Source organism: Danio rerio, chromosome 25, assembly GCF_049306965.1.
Source record: "Danio rerio strain Tuebingen ecotype United States chromosome 25, GRCz12tu, whole genome shotgun sequence".
Taxonomy (NCBI): domain Eukaryota; kingdom Metazoa; phylum Chordata; class Actinopteri; order Cypriniformes; family Danionidae; genus Danio; species Danio rerio.
The window spans coordinates 26703305-26722342 of record NC_133200.1 but is presented as its reverse complement, the minus strand read 5'-3'; the positions used below and the strand labels follow the sequence as shown (position 1 = coordinate 26722342).

At 36.4% G+C, this 19038-nt stretch overlaps 1 protein-coding gene across 3 annotated transcripts in view; it reads right to left on the bottom strand.

The window, feature by feature from the left end:
• The window catches only part of rassf7a (Ras association domain family member 7a), a 48349-nt gene that overhangs the window by 12503 nt on the left and 16808 nt on the right, over positions 1-19038 (bottom strand). For all 3 annotated transcript variants that reach the window (XM_009298064.5, XM_009298063.5, XM_009298065.5), the window contains exons 2-3: positions 1627-1775; positions 476-1338 (exon numbers count right to left, since the gene is read on the bottom strand). In XM_009298064.5, the coding sequence (XP_009296339.1) occupies positions 476-1338; positions 1627-1729 (966 nt within the window). In that variant the 5' untranslated portion in view covers positions 1730-1775. The remainder of the gene's footprint in view (positions 1-475; positions 1339-1626; positions 1776-19038) is intronic.

The following is a 19038-nucleotide window of genomic DNA, read 5'->3' as shown; positions in this document are numbered from 1 at the left end:
ATTGGAATTGCTATTTAAACAACATGACAGAAAATGTAAAAATTAGGTTTATTTTGGTCTGAAGATAGCAACAATTTGCGCCATACTTGTATTGTGCCGGTTGTATGATAGTGCCCTAAGTTTTTGCTTTGTCACAGGAATTCTGAAATGCTGTTATAAAACTGAGGTAATGCATGTTTAGGTGCAATATAAATTTCATGCATTCCTAGCAGGTAAAAAAAACTCATTAAATAGTGGTACACTTTTATTATCACAAGTCATAAAATTTACAAGAAAATAAATAAATGTAAGAAGGACCAAATGAAAAAACATTTGTATTTATTAAATATTTCAAGAAGTGAAGGGGTTTCCTCTGTTCACTTTTGATTTTTCCGTTAATTGCCAATACAACTCCAACAAGGGGACCATGATACCGTTCAACATTTGCAGTCAACCCCTACAAGCTTCTCTCTTGAGCCAGGCCCTCTCTACTTACCTTTAACAAAGTCTCAGCCCTCCCCAAAGTCTTCTCAAGCTCTTTAAGTTCTGCCTCCATCTCCTCCCCCTGCTTTTGTCGACTTTGAAGATCTGCCTTGACTACCTCTAAAGAGTCTTTTGAATCGGACTGAACAGGTAAAATGTCAACTCGTAGCATTTCTATCTGAATGTCCTTCTCCAGTTGTATGGCACGATTGTTGAATTCATGCAACTTTTGCCCACAGTCATCCAGTTTAGCATGCAGCTCTCCCACCCGCCGCTTCATCCCACGTTCCCTCTCTGTCTCTAACCTTAGTTCCTCCTGCCAAAACTCCTCATCCACCAACTCTTGCTGATTCTTCCACATCATCTTTTCCAAAGCTTCCATCTCTGCCTGCACCGATGTCTCCTTAGCTGATGACTTTTCCCAAGTTTCACATTCCTTGTCTACAGCCACCAGCTGGGTCTCAAGGGAATGAAGCTGCTCCTGCTGCAGAAGAACATGACTGTACACCTCCTCTTTAGATGGCCCTGGAAGATATGCTACATGTGGAACAGGTGAAGCCCTCTGTTCAAAAGAGGGTGTTTTATTTGAATCCTTAGGTTTTGAACGAGGAGAACTGGAAGGACCCAAGTTAAAAGTGAAAGATTTCCTAGGTAAACCCTGCTTGGACTCTGATATTGAAGGCTTGGAGTGAGGGAGGGTTTGGCTGTGCAGACTTTGGTCTTCACTGCTGCTTGGACCAGTTCGCCGCAAGAAGAACTGCACCTCACTGCCATGTTGGCCCAGTTTGGCCAGGGACTCCAGCGGGCACTCATTGGCTAGTAGTTGGCGCTCAGTGTCTCTTAGTTTCTGAATGAGAACATAACGACCAGTCTGACCTGTAGAAAGAACATGGGTAGTTAGAAAAAGATGGTTACCTACCTACTCTTCAGTATTCTGTGGACCACTAGTTTTTGGGCTGCTAACTAAATAACCATATGAAACCTCACATACTGCCCTGGTAAGTCACTGCCCTGTAGAGTTAAACTCAAATCTTGATCTTGAACTGAAGACTCTGATCAGCTAACTCATAGGTTTTAGATCAGAATCAAAGCTAGGATGTGTAAGCTAGTGTGCCTCAGGATTTGAGGAAGCCTGCTCTAACCTCAGTTATCAAAGGGACTTACCAATGGCTTGGGCAAGTGCAATGACAACATCCTGGCATGATGTATCTTCTGACAGGCCGCAAACCACTCTGACAACTCCATCCACCCAAACTTTCAGCTCCATCAGAGGCACCAAGCACAGATCAGAAATACATAATAAAGTCTGGATTCTGAAATGACAAAATTATGACAATGAAGGCTTACTGCATTGCGTTAAAGAATTACTGCAATGTGTTTAATGGGATGTTTGTCGTTTTTTAAAATAGTGATTTTGGTGAAGGTCTGATTGATCAAAATTTCGAAAATGCAGGACAAGGCACAAAATGTATATCTATGCATAGCAAGGGCAAAGAAGGGGACGGGGGTTTAATTAGGCCCCCACCAATATCAAAATCAAATTTACGCCCTACATGTAATGAACATATCAATACACACAAAACCCTCTAGTCTCCCCAAATGTCTAAAACAGATTCATAAAGTAAAATAAGCTCATTTCTACATTAGCTGTTTCTACCCGACATATGAAATCATAATTAAACATCATGTCAAGTGGGTAAACAAATATCAAGAGCTATCGTTAACAGGGGACTGATGGACTCAAAGCACAGCTCCAATTATTTGCACCTCTGGCTCTCTTTAAAGGTATTTTGAGAGAAGAATGCTTAAAGAAACAGACAGACAGAATGTAGTTGAATGTAGACTTTGAAGCCCCACAGCAGTAACAGATGGGGCTGCTAAAGGTAAGGTTTAACATCCAAATGTGACAGCTATGCAGATACTGAATGAATCTGTGCTCGTGTGAATAATAGGACAGACATAATGAATGTTGACACTGCAAACCTTGTCTGTCATTATGCATGTACCCTTTATGACAAAATATTGTTGTGAATTCTATAAATAAATAAAAAAATACTTAAATTGTTTTACTCATTTTGATTATAAACATTTTACCTTTTTACCATCCATTTACATTTTCAGCATTCATATACCATTGATACAATAAATTGTGATATGAATGTTTCTGAAAGTAAATATTAATACTTATTTAATTTAAATAAATTAAATAAACTTAATACTTATTTATTTAGTAATTAATACTATAATAATACTAATATTAAAATGATAAAAACCATAATAATTACAAACTAGCAATTTGTGTACCAGCAACTGAGAACACCAACTTATACTTAGTCCAGCTTGTGCTCAACTGAATATTTGGTCCACAAAGATCACAACACCAAAGATTTGGAAAAGTTAGAAGGTTATTGAAGAAATGTAAAAAAATAAGTCCTAAACCTGGAATAATCTAAATTACCTAATTTTTTAAAATCTTTAAAATCTCTTGCTGGTTAATGGAAGAATGTTACCTTCCTGGCCTGCATGTAGTAGAGAACAAACTACATTGTTTTCATTAACAAAACATTTGGCATTTGACATCAAAACTCAAAATATCTAATTACAAATCAAACAGTTTTGTACTGGATCTGAGCAAAAAGAACCTTTATCGCTTTGTCCAATCATCTTTGAAATCTCAACTTTTCTTTTGCAGAAACTGACATCCTCACCTATCTGCGGTTAAGTCATGAAGAATGGCAGCTGACCCTGCTCGATTACGGCAAACCTCAAACACTTATGTCATCACAACAAAGTAACACATATAAAACTTTAGCTATATATAACTTTAGCTGAGTAATCTCATTAAATTAATTACTCCGAGCTGATTCTGGATGACAAGTTTTTTTCTTTTTCTTTATAAAACTTTCTTAGATTTCCATTTTCTTAAAAAGGATTTTATTCTTAAATACTTATGCACTGGTTTGGCCTAATTTCATAAATGCAATGCAAACTTTGTACAATAATGCCAATGCTCTCAGTGAAATTACAACACACTATGCATGGGTTTAACATAGACAAAGGCATCTTTCATTGCTGCCCTATTGCATCTTTTTGTTTTCTGTGTTATATGCAACTTTTAGCCATCTATGTTTCAAATATTAATTTCAAAGCTGTTTAGGCAAATAATTTTTAATTATTCAGTTGGCAGATTATTATTTTTTTAACAAAATTACACAATTAAGACAAGTAAGTACTGCACAATATTTTTCCTTAGCTTCTGGTTTGTCTTAAAATTCATAAATGTGAACTGTAATCTATAAAAGATTTTACTACTGATATAGTAAAATGTGTGGCATACTGATCCCAGTCAAACCTGAAGTCAAATATATAGGTATAATTATATGTAAAGATAAAAAATGAACACACTTTTTACACTTTCTGTGCAGCCCAAATAAAATTCTTGGTCACAGAGTGATTTATCAATAACAGGTTGTTTTCTAAACCAGATGGATAATTTTGGATTAGCTATCCTGCTTTAGCACTGAATGTTTCTGTTAAAATTTGTGAAATACTGGACAAAATTAAAGTAGATTTGTTTGGAACTGTAAAACTCATTCATTCATTTTCTTGTCGGCTTAGTCCCTTTATTAATCCGGGGTCGCCACAGCAGAATGAGTCGCCAACTCATCCAGCAAGTTTTTACGCAGCGGATGCCCTTCCAGCCGCAACCCATCTCTGGGAAACATCCACACACACATTTACACTCATACACTACAGACAATTTAGCCTACCCAATTCACCTGTACCACATGTCTTTGGACTGTGGGGGAAACTGGAGCACCAGGAGGAATGTATATCTATATAACCCCACATGAAGTCAGGGAGAAAATGCAAACTCCACACAGAAACACCAACTGAGTCGAGGTTCGAACCGGCGACCCAGCAACCTTCTTGCTGTGAGGCGACAGCACTACCTACTGCGCCACTGCCTTGCCACTGTAAAACTCATCTACAGTAATTAAAAATGTGAAAGCTGATTGGGCCATGTGTAGTTTTAAGTTCATTGAATTTTCCACACTTAATTTGTTTAAAGGATAAAGACATTTTTAAACAACCCAACATCATGTTGGAATTTTTATTACAAAATATATTTTTAGTTCAGTTGGAGGTTAACATTTTTTGCACTGTGATTTTCTGTAATTACTGTTAAATATATCTATTTTTTATAAACAGGCTTTACTAAGTTGGTCCCTTAGGCACGTACATGTTATTAGGACCAATAAAAATAAATCCTCTTTTTAAACTGGTTTAATAAAAATATACTTTTAATCAGCCAGTTCTTAGATGACCATGGCGTCCCTTTCTCGCATGAAAAACATATGCATTAATTTTCTTTTCCATCCCCCCAAAGAAAATATCATTGTTTTGGGTGCAATCCTCAGTCAAACCTGGCCAAAAAGGTTTTCTTTTTAATTTGACAACACAAATTTATTTTTCTCCAAAAGACCAAAATCATCTCTGTTATGTCAAACAAATTATTAATAGATCCAAATTTTATTTACCTGTTTGCGTAAATAAGATTTTAATATACATTTAAATAATATATTTGAAGACATGAAATGATGATAGTTTTGGCTACTTCCTTAAAAAAAAAAACTTTTTACTTTATATGAACTTTTTAGTTCATATTATCTTGGTTGAAAATGTTAACAACAGGCTAATAGCAGGCTGTGGTTTGAGATTTGGGTGTATCTCACATCACACGCTTGGATTTGTTAACTTCCATCTTCACATTCAATCATTTGCACATGTCCAGACCCACTGCTTCAGAATTGCAGACCCACCCAATCTTCCAAAAGCAATGATTACTGGAATTACCTTATTCCTCTCTCTCATCATCCTCTTTGTGTTTTGGGGATTGTTCAGAAAAAAAAAATCACCTGCGGAATGCTATTTTTTGCCAGAAGCTTTTTTCCAGAAAAACACTGTATTGTGCAATGTTGTAATCAATAAATCATTATTAATATTTTAGTAAGAGGAATGAAGCTCCTGAAATAGAGAAAAAAAAAAAAAAACAGAAATGATAATGACAATGAGTGTACAGAATGTACTTTCCAAAGTGACTAAAATTGTAATAATAGTTGGGGTGGAATTTGGGGTGTTTGGTGAAGGTTAGCTTTATTTGAAACTAGCACAAAAGGTCATCTGTATCATGCAATAAGGACACATTTTTTATGTTACATCTGTTAAAGTGGATACGTCCCATGGTACGAATAATCTGTTCAGCCCACATCCATCCACAACAGATGTTCTTTGTTTTTTATGTTCAGATACATGTGCGAGTAATAAATCCCTACACATGGGTAGTGTTTCAGCAACTACAACAAATATATACGCTGTATAATCCCAAATCAGAAAAAGTTGAGACAATATGGAAAATGCAAATAAAAAAGAAAGTATTTCCAAATTTTATTGCAGACAATATTTTATTTTGTCTGGTCAACTTAATTTCCTTTATAAATATACATTCTTTCCTGTCATTTAGACCTGTAATACATTCCAATTCCACTGGTTAAATGATGTATTTTGTAACAGATGATGTCAACAGGTGATTGTAATTATCATTTGGTACAAAAGCAGCATCCAAGAAAGGTCTAGGAGCAAAGATGGGCCGAGGACAGCCAGTTTGCCAACAAATATGTAAGAAAATTATTGAAATGTTTAAAACAATGTTCCTCAAAGAAAGATAGGAAGACATTTGGACATTTAACTTTCAACAGAGTATAACACAACTAAAAGATACTGAAATATCATGATCTCAAATCTCTGAGGCTACACTGCATCGAGAATCATCATTCATCTATAAGCGATATCACCACATGGGATAAGAACTACTTTCACAAAACTTTGTCAGGTACCACAATTCGTAGTTACATCCACCAATGCCTGTGAAATCTGTACAGGGCCAAAAGGAAGCCCTATGTTAACAGTGTCCAGAAGCATCTGAATTAAAGCTACTGTGCCAGATTTTTTTTTATAAATGTACTAGGAGGATCAAATGGTCTTTAAAGCTTTAGCTCAAAACACCTTTAAGATAATTTATTACACCCTGTTAAAAATGTTTATTTTTGGGTGAGTGGAAATTATAGCCGTTTTGGAGCTGGTTCTTCCCTCCCACTGTTCTGGCATGTCTATTTCTCCAGCTTCTAATGTCAGATAAACACAGCACGATGGCAGACACTGACACCAACTCAGACATTGACAAAGCAAAGATCCATTCACAAATACCACAGATGAACCAGAAAATTTCTCACTGGTTATTTGATATACTTTTAGTGGAGTTTATTCAGCCTTTCAGCAAAACTATGAATGAGCCACACACAAACGCCTTTACCAGTTTGCCAGCTTAGTGATATTTAGTGACTTTTATTTAGTGACTGTTCAGACTGCCCTAGTGACAGCTTTTCAAAAAAGCAACTACCGTACCAACATATCTAGTGACTTGTGTCCATACTGTATTGTTTATGCTTTTCTGAATGAGTTGCACATGATTCCATTGGCCCCACCCCCGCTTCAGAGCACTCCCATGTGGCCCAGTCCTTGCGCAGCAGTCTCTCCCACCTGCAGCCTGAGAGCAGATTACCCTTTTGCGTACTGACAGCAAATGATTTAGCACTGCAAGGCTAAAAACTTAGAGATTCAGGTCCTGAAACCTCATTAATCATAATGAACCACTCACTCACTATCCTTCAGCTTACACCCTGATTTATCAGGACTACACATGCTGGAATTAACCGTCAATTACTCTGGCAAATATATTATGCCCCAGATGTCCTTTCAGCCTTAACACAGTGGTGGGAAATACCCATACACTGAAAAAAATAATTCAGAGACGATTCCTTGAATTTACTCAATTTCTTTACGTTAAGTGGTTGTAAACAATTTATTTGTGTTAAATTTAAACAAACAAATTAAGTTGAACATTATTCAACTTAATTTGATTGTTTAAATTCAACACAAATAAATTGTTTGCAACAGTTCTGCATGCAACACTTTTTTCAGTGTACACTCTCTTTCACACAGATTCATCTGTAATAGACACCAATACATTCCAGTTCACTGCTACAAATCTTATTATAAATGTCATGAATAGGCTTCTGACGATTTCAGACTTTCTTATTGCGATTAATTGTTGAAGCTTTTATCACGGTATACAGTATTATCACAGTTCTGACCTAAGCTGCAAAAATACTTAAAGTTTTTTTTTTAATAGTAGAAAAACACTTTCCAACCAAATTACATTGACAAAAGGATCATAAATTACAAATATATATTTTTTATTTTGCTATTAGTTTTAAAAATATGACTGATTTTTATCAGTTATTAACTCCATTTAATAAAATCATTACAATTTGCGATTAAGACAACATTTTTAATGCGTTACACCATAAAACCCAAAAGTTAAGGTACCTTAAAGCATTTGAGGAAACCTATTGCAAAAAAAAAAACATTTAAGTTCAAAAACTAATCCTAATGAGTACTGTGAACTTAATCCATGAGTAAACAAAGCAGTTTGAGCACAGTAAAATCCAATAAATGAAGAGAACTCAAACCAACTGAGTACTGTAAAACCCAACAATTTAAGGCAATTTAAATGGTTTTTAGGTATTAACTAAAACATTAACATCACCTAACATGAATAAAAGAGTTTTTTAAGGAGGTTAGACTAACAGGTGACAGTGGTAATGTTTGAACTATAAAGATCAAGTCAAGCCTCCATGCATTTGGTGCTGATAGACACCACAGCAAAATTAATGTGAATATTCTTTAAAAGCGTAGTAAAATTTTAATATAATTTAAAATAATTATTACAATTTCCTAGCTGAATTTTTTTTACTTTAGCCTTGTGAATGGTAGGAGCACTAACCCTTTGCCTCTAAACAGAGGAATGTTGAGGGCAACAAAAGTGACCAGGCTTCACAAAGGCAGCCTAATAAAACAAAAGAGGTTGTCTCCACTCACTGCCCAAAAATCCCTATCTTGGCATCAACACGTTTGCAAGTGTGTGGGTATGCATTTTTGTCAGGTCGCCAATGGGAAGTTGAACTTTTGAGTTTTTCTTAAATTAACTTTGCCAATAGACAGCAATTTCAGGTCAATCTTAAATCCAACACCATCTGAAAAACTAATCCCATGTGCCAGTAGTTTTCTCAAGACAGAAAATGGCAGGACCTTAAACAGACCATAAGGAAAACTACATAAGTCATTTATGACAGCCAGAGCCAGAGTGAGGCCACTTTGGTGTTCCAGGTTCCAGCTGGCTAGTTTTTTCATGTTTCATGTTGCAAATTCCATGATAAGCCATATGCTGGAACATATATCATTCATTTGATAATTTGCTTGAAAATAAGATGAAAATGCATGATTTTCTATATCAGTCTAATAATTCTGTTGTAAAAGTATTAGGATTTATCAAGTTGCTTCTTGTGTATGTCATGTGATAAAAATAAAAAAAAAATGGGAAAATGACTTTTCTTGAGCCTGTTCTTGATGCATTCTGTAGGAAAAAGTTGCAAGGAGACTTCAAAACATTATCATGATCATTATCATTATAAAAAAATGATACTATATGGCCCTACCCCAAAAACTAACCCTCACAAGAAACATGGCAAACTGCAACCATTTTTTTCATATTGTGATGCAGTTCCGAGAGAAACCAAATTATTAACGACGAATCAATGGGAGGGGTTTGTTTTTTCTACAGTGAGCTGAATGGATGAAGTAAAGTAGACATTTCATTCAGAAAAATCAGGAAAAGGGTTTGGGGAACAAACACTTCCTCCTTTCCGTTTCTGTTTGCTGTCAAAACTCAGTTGCAGCGGCGTGGTTAAATATGTTAGCCACACTAAATTTCTAATATATATATATATATATATATATATATATATATATATATATATATATATATATATATATATATATATATATATAATGACATTTTAACAGGTACAGGAAGTAATTTTTTTTTTTATTTCAGTTAAAGATAAGAAGTGCAAACAATGTTTTTAATGACACAGATAAATCATTCAGCACAAAACTTGCAATGTGAGCTAACAAAATAACATATCTAGTTTTGATTTTATGGTGACTTTAACTTATATATCTATATTATCACCACCTACTGGATGCACCAGGAAGAACAGGGGTGTAAACCTGCTTGTGGTGTAAAACTCCAATAAAGATCTTATCCAGGTCTGTTGCCTCCCCATAAAGCCCCAGTTGAAACAAACCAAAAGGCAGTCACGTGATAACATCCGCATCAGTAGTTGGCTAAACGAATTTCCTGAACTGCATTTGATTGGTCAGATTTTACACACAGGAAACTCACGACCGCAACACATGGAAGCAAACAATGAGTGGAGGAAAGGTCAGCAGGCACCATGGTCCTCCTCACAACTAACATTTGTCTGTGACTTACCATAATTGCAGTTAAGTGTCAGAAACCTTTTGTCTCATAATGTAATGTGTGTATTTATATAGCAAATTTATTGTGTACAGCCGTATACCCAAAGTGCTTCACAATCACAAGGGGGTGCTCTCCATTCTACCACCAGTGTGTAGCATCCACTTGGATGATGCAACGACAGCCACAGGACAATGGTGCCAGTGCTATAGCGGTCACCGGCTATTGGGGGAGTGGAGAGACAGTGATAAAGCCAATTCGGCGGATGGGGATGATTGGTAGGCCATGATAGTTATGGGCCAATGGAGAGAACTTGGCCGGGGTTACGAGAAGTGCAATGGGATTTTTAATAACCAGCATCTCATCAGAAAGATGGCGCCCACTGACATTATAGTCTCCCCTTCACTTTTGCTGGGGCATTAGGACTCATGCAGACCACAGGTTGAGTGCTCCTTGCTGGCCTCACAAACACCAGTTCCAACAGCAACCTAGTTTTCCCTGTGGACCAGGCTCAGCCCTGCTTAGCTTTAGTGAGTAACCGGTCTACAGGGTGACAATCAGCCTGTATCCCAGAATGCATGTTGCAGCTGACTATGGCAGCTGGTTTAGTCTAAAAAAGTTTTTGCAATTGGATAGGTAGGTTCGAGGTAAGTTCATGTTCTCACCAAAAATGAACAACTCATTGTTTGAAATCGTACCGATAGCATCACTTCGAGCAGGTTTCAGGACTCCGAGTGACTTCTTTAATTAGGGTAAACTGTATGCTATATGTTTTCTTCGTAAACAAAATACATTTACTAACATTACTTAACAGCAAATTTAGCTTTAGCCAGTGTATGCATCTTCTTTACCTATGCATACATTTGCTTGGACGAATGTTCAAGTTTAATTTAACACTTTTTAAAACAGACGAGTGCACACTTTTTAAACTGTTGTTTTCTACAAATTTATCTCAATGATGAATGCTAAAGCCTGAGGTATAAAAGAGAGATCGGTAACAAAGGAAGTCCTGAGCCACTGGCCTATTTTAAATGCAAGATAGTGGCTATATTAACACACGACCAAACTCTCTTGTGGTCAGCCAGCAATGAACTGGGATTTTCTAATGTACATCTGCCCTCAAATTAAATATTCACCTAATCTATTTGATTCATTCATTCATTTACAGGTTAAGTAGCAAATTTAAACTCATATAAAAAATGCAAAGGTCTTTAACACTTTTAAGTATTATGGTTTGTTTGAAAAAGATCTGGAGAGTACAATTTCAAGCTACACATATAGTCCATGTGGCGGGAAACCTCACTGTTGATTCACAAAAAAAAGAAAAAGAAAAAAGAAGAGGAATGTGCATGTTGCAAAACAACACATTCCTAGTGTGGGAGCATCACAAAGTGCATACATTCTTTACATCCTCCCGCCTCCTTTATTTCACATAGCCATTTTAGCAAGAGGAATGAAGCTGAAAATCCATGAGAGTTACTTCCCACCAAGAGAGAGGATGAGGTGAAGTCAGTCCCAAAACAGAACATGATTAATTTAGGATTTAGAACTAATCATTCAGTTGCCACTTAAATTGATTATCTTTTTGAACCATTGATTTTTTATGTTTTAACTCTAATGTGAATTTTAATATTATTATGAAATTCGTTAATTTCATTTGTTTTCATTTGCCTTAATCTCTACTACAGATGTCGAAACAGCAGAATGAACCTCCAACAATTCCATCAAAGTTTTACGCAGCTGATGCCCTTCCAGTAACAACCCAGCACTGGAAAGCACCCATACACTTTCACATTCACACACACTCATACACCATAGCTAATTTAGTTTATTCAATTCACCTATAGCACATGAATTTGAACTGTTGGGGAAACCGGAGGAAACCCACACGAACATGCAAACATGTCCAGCCGGGACTCAAACTAGCGACGTTCGTGCTGTGAGGCAACAGTGCTAACCACTGAGCCACCGTGCCAACCCTTATTATGATTGATGATACATGATGATATATTTTTTATAAATAAATCAAAACAGCTTCTGAGCATAACATAACATGTCACATAACATTATATTTACATGAGAAAAGTCTGTTAGTTTACTAAATTTTGAGAAGAATATTTTACTAAATATTTGCATTATATGTCTGCATCCAGCAAGTCAGCTCTCAGTGGCCATCTTCTGTCCATCTCCACCTATACCCTACCCCAATGTTTGGACTGTTACGTCACTTCATATTGTTGTCTTTAAATTGAAATAATTCTAACCCCGGATCACTCTGCAATTGGATCATCTCAAACTAATCTTGACAATGTATATTTATCATAAATTGTTATTCAATATGTAATGCAATCAATTTCAGCAAATGATTTGAATGTTTACATTAGAAAATAATGATTTTCTTTAGGAGAAACACAATTAGATAATTAAACATACATTTAAATTACTTTTAAATTAATAATTTGATATATATATATATATAATATCAAATGATTAGCCTCGGCTGGGTCAGTTGGTTTTTGTGTGGAGTTTGCATGTTCTCCCTGTGTTCTATATAAAAAAATAATTATATATATATATATATATATATATATATATATATATATATATATATATATATATATATATATATATATATAGTTAAACTGCAATTAATTTCTGCAAATACATTATACATTATATTAACACAAATTGCCCTATCCCTGCACAACTAACTCACCCTTATATCACATATCCTTAAACCTGTCCTTAACTTTGGCCATATTTCACCTCAACAGCAACATGATTTGCAATTTAACACAAACACAAGCTGCACTACCGTTTGTTTAAGACAGCAAGTATAAATTGGCATTCTAATTTGTTTTTTAAAAAATTGATATGTCCAAATAAAGTTGTTAATGGTAACCTCTGAAATTAATATACACACTGACATTTAGGGCTGCATGATATTGGAAAAATCTGATATTGCGATATTTTATTTTTCTGCGATAAATTTTGCAATATAAATACAATGTCATGACATAGTTTGAATAGCTCTATTTGACGGTTTTCTAGGGAGTCTTAACAGTATTCAGGTACAGAAATAAAATAATCACAATGCAAAAACTGCTTTTCTTACTTTGTCTCGTTTCTAGCCCAAATATCTAAAAAAAAAACTTAGATCTAAAAAAAAAAAACCTTTAAAATATTGTTTTGTTTTCAACTTCAGAAGAACTAAGGCAAGTTGAGTTTTTCCTTTAAACAAGTAAAATTATCTGCCAGTGGAGTAAAATAATCTTGTTTTTGCTTTCAAATTTAAATATTTAGACTAAAAACAAGTAAAAAACTCTAAGTTCGAAAAAAGTTTTTTTTTCTTTTGCATTAAACAAATATATTCCATATAAATGCAGTAATTGAATACAATTCATTAGCTCCTGGTCAACTATAATCCAGACTCAACATTGCATATCTTGCAATGTGAATATTGCAGATGCACACATTGTGATATTGATGCAGAAATGATATATTGTGCAGCCCTACTGACAGTTGCCTGTTTTTTCAGCAACAGTTATTACTTATTCAGTGAAGAAAACTTACTGTACTGTACCTGAAACCTGTATCCAATGAATTAAATGAAAATTCTAAATGAGTTAAGATCAAAACTGAATTGGAAGCTTGTGAATTTAAATGGATTCACAAATCATGTCAATAACTCAACTTATCATATTAAGCATGCTACCACATACAGTTGAAACCAGAATTTTACATACACTGTAAAAAAGGCACATAACCATTTTTTAAAAAGTCAGATATTAATGTGACTAAACTTTTTCTCTTTTATGTAAGTTAGAATTATCAAATTTGTTTCTGTTATGCTTAATAGCAGAATAATGAGATTTTTTTTTTGAGAAATTGTTCTGACTTTTCTTGAAAGTCAAGTTTACATACAATAAGATGATTATGCCTCTGAAAAAGCTCAGATGATAGTGATAAGGTTTTGGATGTTTCTGACTGGCTAATTGACAACCTTTGAGTTAATTGAAGGTACAACTGTTGAATAGTATTTAAGGAAAACCTCAAACACACTGCTTCCTTGTGTGACAACATGGGAAAATAAACAAGCCAGAATCAACTAAAGAGCCAGATTACATTTTTTTTAATTACACTGGAAAAAATAATATTTTTAGAGACATCTTCGGTGGTCTGATGGAAGTAAGATTGAAATGTTTTGCCACAACCAGTTTTACATTTGGAGGACAAACGAGAAAGCTTACAAGCTTAAAAAACACCATCCCAACTGTGAAGTTTAGGGGTGGTAGCATCATGTTGTGGGGCTATTTTGCTGCAAGAGGGGCTTGTCCACTTCACAGCATAGACGACATCATGAAGAAAGAACATTATGTAGAAATACTAAAGCAACATCTCAAGACATCAGCCAGGAAATTAAAACTTGGCCACACATAGGTCTTCCAAACAGACCATGACGCTTAGCACACTGCCAAATTAGTTAAAATGTGCTTTAAGGACAACAGAGGGAATGTTTTGGAGTGGCTATCACAAAGCCCTGACCTCAATCCTATAGAAAATTTGTGGGCAGAGTTAAAAAAGCTTGTGCGTGCAAGACAACCAAATCTCAGTTACGCCAATTCTGTCAAAACTATTGTGAGAAGCTTGTGGAAGGATACCTAAAACATTTGACCAAAGTTATACATTGTATATGTATGTAAACTGAAATGTATGTAAACTTTTAACTGTCTAGAAATGAATAATAACTTCTCTCTAAACAAATTCTCTCATTAATCTGGCATTTAGCAAATGTAAATCATTTAGGTATTCCTAACGGACCTAAAATAGTACATGTTTAGTATTATTTACTATCAGAAATTTTTTTTAATAGTTATGTTCTTTTTTTTAGAGTGTATGTAAACTTCAGATTTCAACTGTATGTGTAGATGTCATCAAGAAGATGATGGTTGCTCTAATAATCTTCAGTTACTGTTTTATTCTTTTAGGTTGTAGCAAGTTAACCCATAAAGCTGCCAATCTGTGATTTATCCTGTTACTTAGTCACTCACTGGTGCATATTGGAGGACATTTGGGGCAACTGCACTAACAATGGTGAACAGATATTTCCAAAGAATATGTTTGTACGGGAGAAGGCTGCTGAAGCACAGCATACTCATCTTTTCATTATATATAAGTTTTGCTGAGCAAATATTACTCACAGCCTTGGGACATCAAAAGCATCAACATTCAGTGTTTTTACACCTAATTCTTCAGTATTTTTACCTAATCCACATTCTAAGTTTTCTTAATGCATCATGGATACCTTTTTTTTTTTTTACCGTGGTGTTCTGGGCCATATACGCATTTAAATTATGTGAATCAGAGCACCACATGCATTAATTTTTTTCAGTCAAGACAAGGTAACAAAGATGAAACACAATTTGCACCATAGGAAGGAAGCTCTTTCCGAGTATCAAAGACTTTCTAACAACTATAAGCTTTGTGAGAAAACCTGTAAAGGGTGTCTGGATGAGACATGGAATAATGAGAGACAGCACTAAACCTTCTGCTGATCTTTGAATAAAATTAACAACAGATGCTAAAACGAGGGGAAAAAATAGAAACATCACAAACATTCAAAACATCAGCCTTCAAATGTGCACTCCACTAAAAATAACCTTAACTGTCTCACAAATCCACTCATTTTAAAAATGTCAACTTGAAGAGAGAAATCAGATAAAAATATCTGAAATATATCAGAATTTCTGAATTCTGAAGCATGCTTTAAGGGGTAGTTTTCTCAAAAATTAAAAATCTCTTATTATTATCTTACCCTTACATTTTTCCATACCAGTTTGTGTGTTTTTTTTTTCTTTTTTCTGTTAAACACAACAGATGATATAATAAAGAAACCTGTAAATAGGCATGGAACTTTGTACCATTGCTATTCCCCGTTGCGGGACACATACAAATCCCTCCCCCGCCCACCGTTTGGAAAAACAGATCACTCATTTAAAAAATTGTCACGCGTACACAGCATACACTGTGACAGCACGCGCACACTGCGTGCCCCCGCGGCTGAAACCGCCAGCACTCTCTGTTTCTGTAGCGGACGTAACGAGAGCTTTCCGAAACGAAAGCTACTGGCCCAAAAAGCATCCCTGGACTTGTACTTAAAGCATGCGCACACCAGATAGCGGGAGTTTTCACAAACATCTTTAACCTCTAGCTCTCTCTGTCTGTGGTTCCCACATGCTTTAAGACAGCTACTATTGTGCCCATTCTGAAATCAGCTAAAACCACATGCTTAAATGACTGGCGTTCGATTGCTCTGACACTCATCTTCAGCAATGGCTTTGAAAAGCTGATTAAAAAGCACATCTGCTCTGTACTGCCCGCTCACACTGACCCTCTGCAATATGCATACAGTAGGGATGGGAAGATTAACCGATATGTATCGATACGCGGTCATGCGCGTGCACGATGCGAGTGCATCGGTTGAGCAGCAGAGGATGAATGAAATTTTGGAAGCAAATCGAGATGCATCGGTTTTTGCGAGATGCATCGATTTTTCCGAGATACAGCTTATATTTTTAATATAGAATGTATTTTTTATTTATTAACAAGTGTTGTCAACCTGTTTTTGGCGCATAATTTAATCGACCTACATAAAGTAAGCCTTAGCAACGGATTTGCGGATGTGCACACACTACAACTCAGTGTATCAGGTGTGCGGATGAAGCTAGTGGAGCGCCCTCAGAAAGCGCGAGAAGCAAAACAAACATTTTATTCCCCACTGAGTTTTAAATCTAAAGTATGGCAAGTAACATTATGGATTTAACGATGGATGACTTGACAGGACAGATGCAATTTGCAAAATGTGCCGCGCATCTGTAAAATACGCGGGCAGTACGACTAATCTGAAATCTCACTTGAAGCGGCGCCACGGTGTTGTTGTGAAAGCATCTTCCAGTGTTTCTGCATCCCCGGCTTTCGCACTGCTTCAACCAGCTCCAAAAGTGGTGAGAAAAGCATTGCAAGTTTTTTTTTCCATGCCCAACAGTTCTGCTCGCTCTACGCCAATAACGAATGCTATTGCATTGTTCATCTGCAAAGATATTCAGCCTAGTGTCACGGAGAACGAAGGTTTTAAACACCTCCTCCTGTTAATTTTTATTTAATTATAATAATAATAATAATATTAATAATAATAATGATAAAAATAATTGGGTGTCACGGTGGCACAGTGGGTAGTTTGACCACCTCACAGCAAGAAGATTGCTGGTTTGTTATATTTTTATTAGCCTGTTGTTTACAGTGACAGTGATGTTTCAAAGTAGCATAACACTGCTAGTTCACAACCTTAAGTTTTGAATAATCAGTGGCAAAATATATCTTTGTAAAACTTGTTTTCATAGTTGAAAAGTTAAATCACAATTCTTGTTGTGCAATGCTAAATTTATTTATGTTGAAAGAGTGCAAATATATACATATTTTTTAATATATATTGCACTTATACATTCTGTTTATCTTGAAAATACTTAAATAATATGTGCTATATGTTCTAAAATGGCCCTCTACTGTAAACTGACACTCTGGCTCTGAGAGAAGAGCCAGTTTGTAAAAAAAGTCTTGGTTTTGCTTGGTTTATAAATAATCAAACTCATTCAATGGCACAGCATCCTCTTTCACATCATCTCATAAACTTGATCTAATTAGTTAGTGCTGAAATATCGCATCGTATCGTGATATGGGTGTGAATCGTATCGTGTTGCATCGCAATATGTCATAAATGTATCGCTAATATATCGGATCGTATTCTTTGTATCGAGATGCGTATCGGATCGGCATTATAGCTTAGATGCCCAACCCTAGCATACAGGAATAACCGCTCCACTAATGATGCAATTGCTTTCACCTTGCACACTGCTCTGTCTCACCTGGAAAACAAAAAACACAAATGTGAGAATGCTGTTTGTGGGCTACAACTCAGTATTCAACACCATAGTGCCTGCCAAGCTGGTGGTGAAGCTCCAGGATCTGGGTCTACACAGCTCACTGTGCAACTGGATCCTGGACTTCCTGTCAAGCAGATGCCAGGTGGTCAGAATGAACCACATTACATCATTTACACTGATCCTCAACACTAGTGCTCCACAGGGCTGTGTTCTCAGCTCACTCTTGTACTCCCTGTACACACATGACTGTACAGCCAAACACAGCTCCAACGTCTTCGTTGAATTTGCTGATGAGACAACGGTGGTGGGCCTAATCACAGAAAATGATGAGACGGTCTACAGAGAGGAGGTGCACACTCTGACGCAGTGGTGAGAGGAAAACCACCTCTCACTCAACATCAGCAACACCAAGGAGCAGGTGGAGTATTTCAGGAGAGAAGAGAGAACACACCCCCATCACCATCAACGGGACACCATTGGAGAGAGTCAGCACTTTCAAGTTTCTTGGAGTACACATCGCTGAGGATTTGACATGGACTGCCCACACAGACGCAGTCCTGAGGAAGGCACAACAACGCCTCTACTTCCCCAGGCATCTCGGGAGGTTTGGAATGGGCCCCCACATCCTCCCCTCGTTCTACACCTGCACTGTGGGGAGCATCCTGTCTAACTGCATCACCACCAAGTATGGAAATAGCACCAGCAGCAATCTCAAAGACCTACAAAGAACTGCTGGACGCGTAGTGGGAGGTGAGCTTCCCTCCCTCCAGGACATCTACACCAGGCAGTGCATGAGGAAAGCCAAGAGAATTATCAGTGACTCCAGCCACCCAAACCATAGACTTTTCTCTCTGCTACCCTCAGGCAGACAGTTCCGCAGCATCCGGTCATGCACCACCCGGCTGAAGGAAAGTTTCTTAACACTTAACACACCCCACACAGACTCTTCCATACCCTCACGACACACCATCAATATGTAGCATGCACTGCACTTTAACCAATCCAAACTTGAAACAATACTGCCTACAACTACGTGGACACCTATTCATTGTACATATTGCTGTCAATTTGACATTGTGGTATTTGCACTGTCTGTATTTTGCACTGTCTGGAGCCAGCACCTAAGCTTTTCACTCATCATAGCACACGTGCTGCTGATGATATGACAATAAAAGTGATATGATTGATTTGATT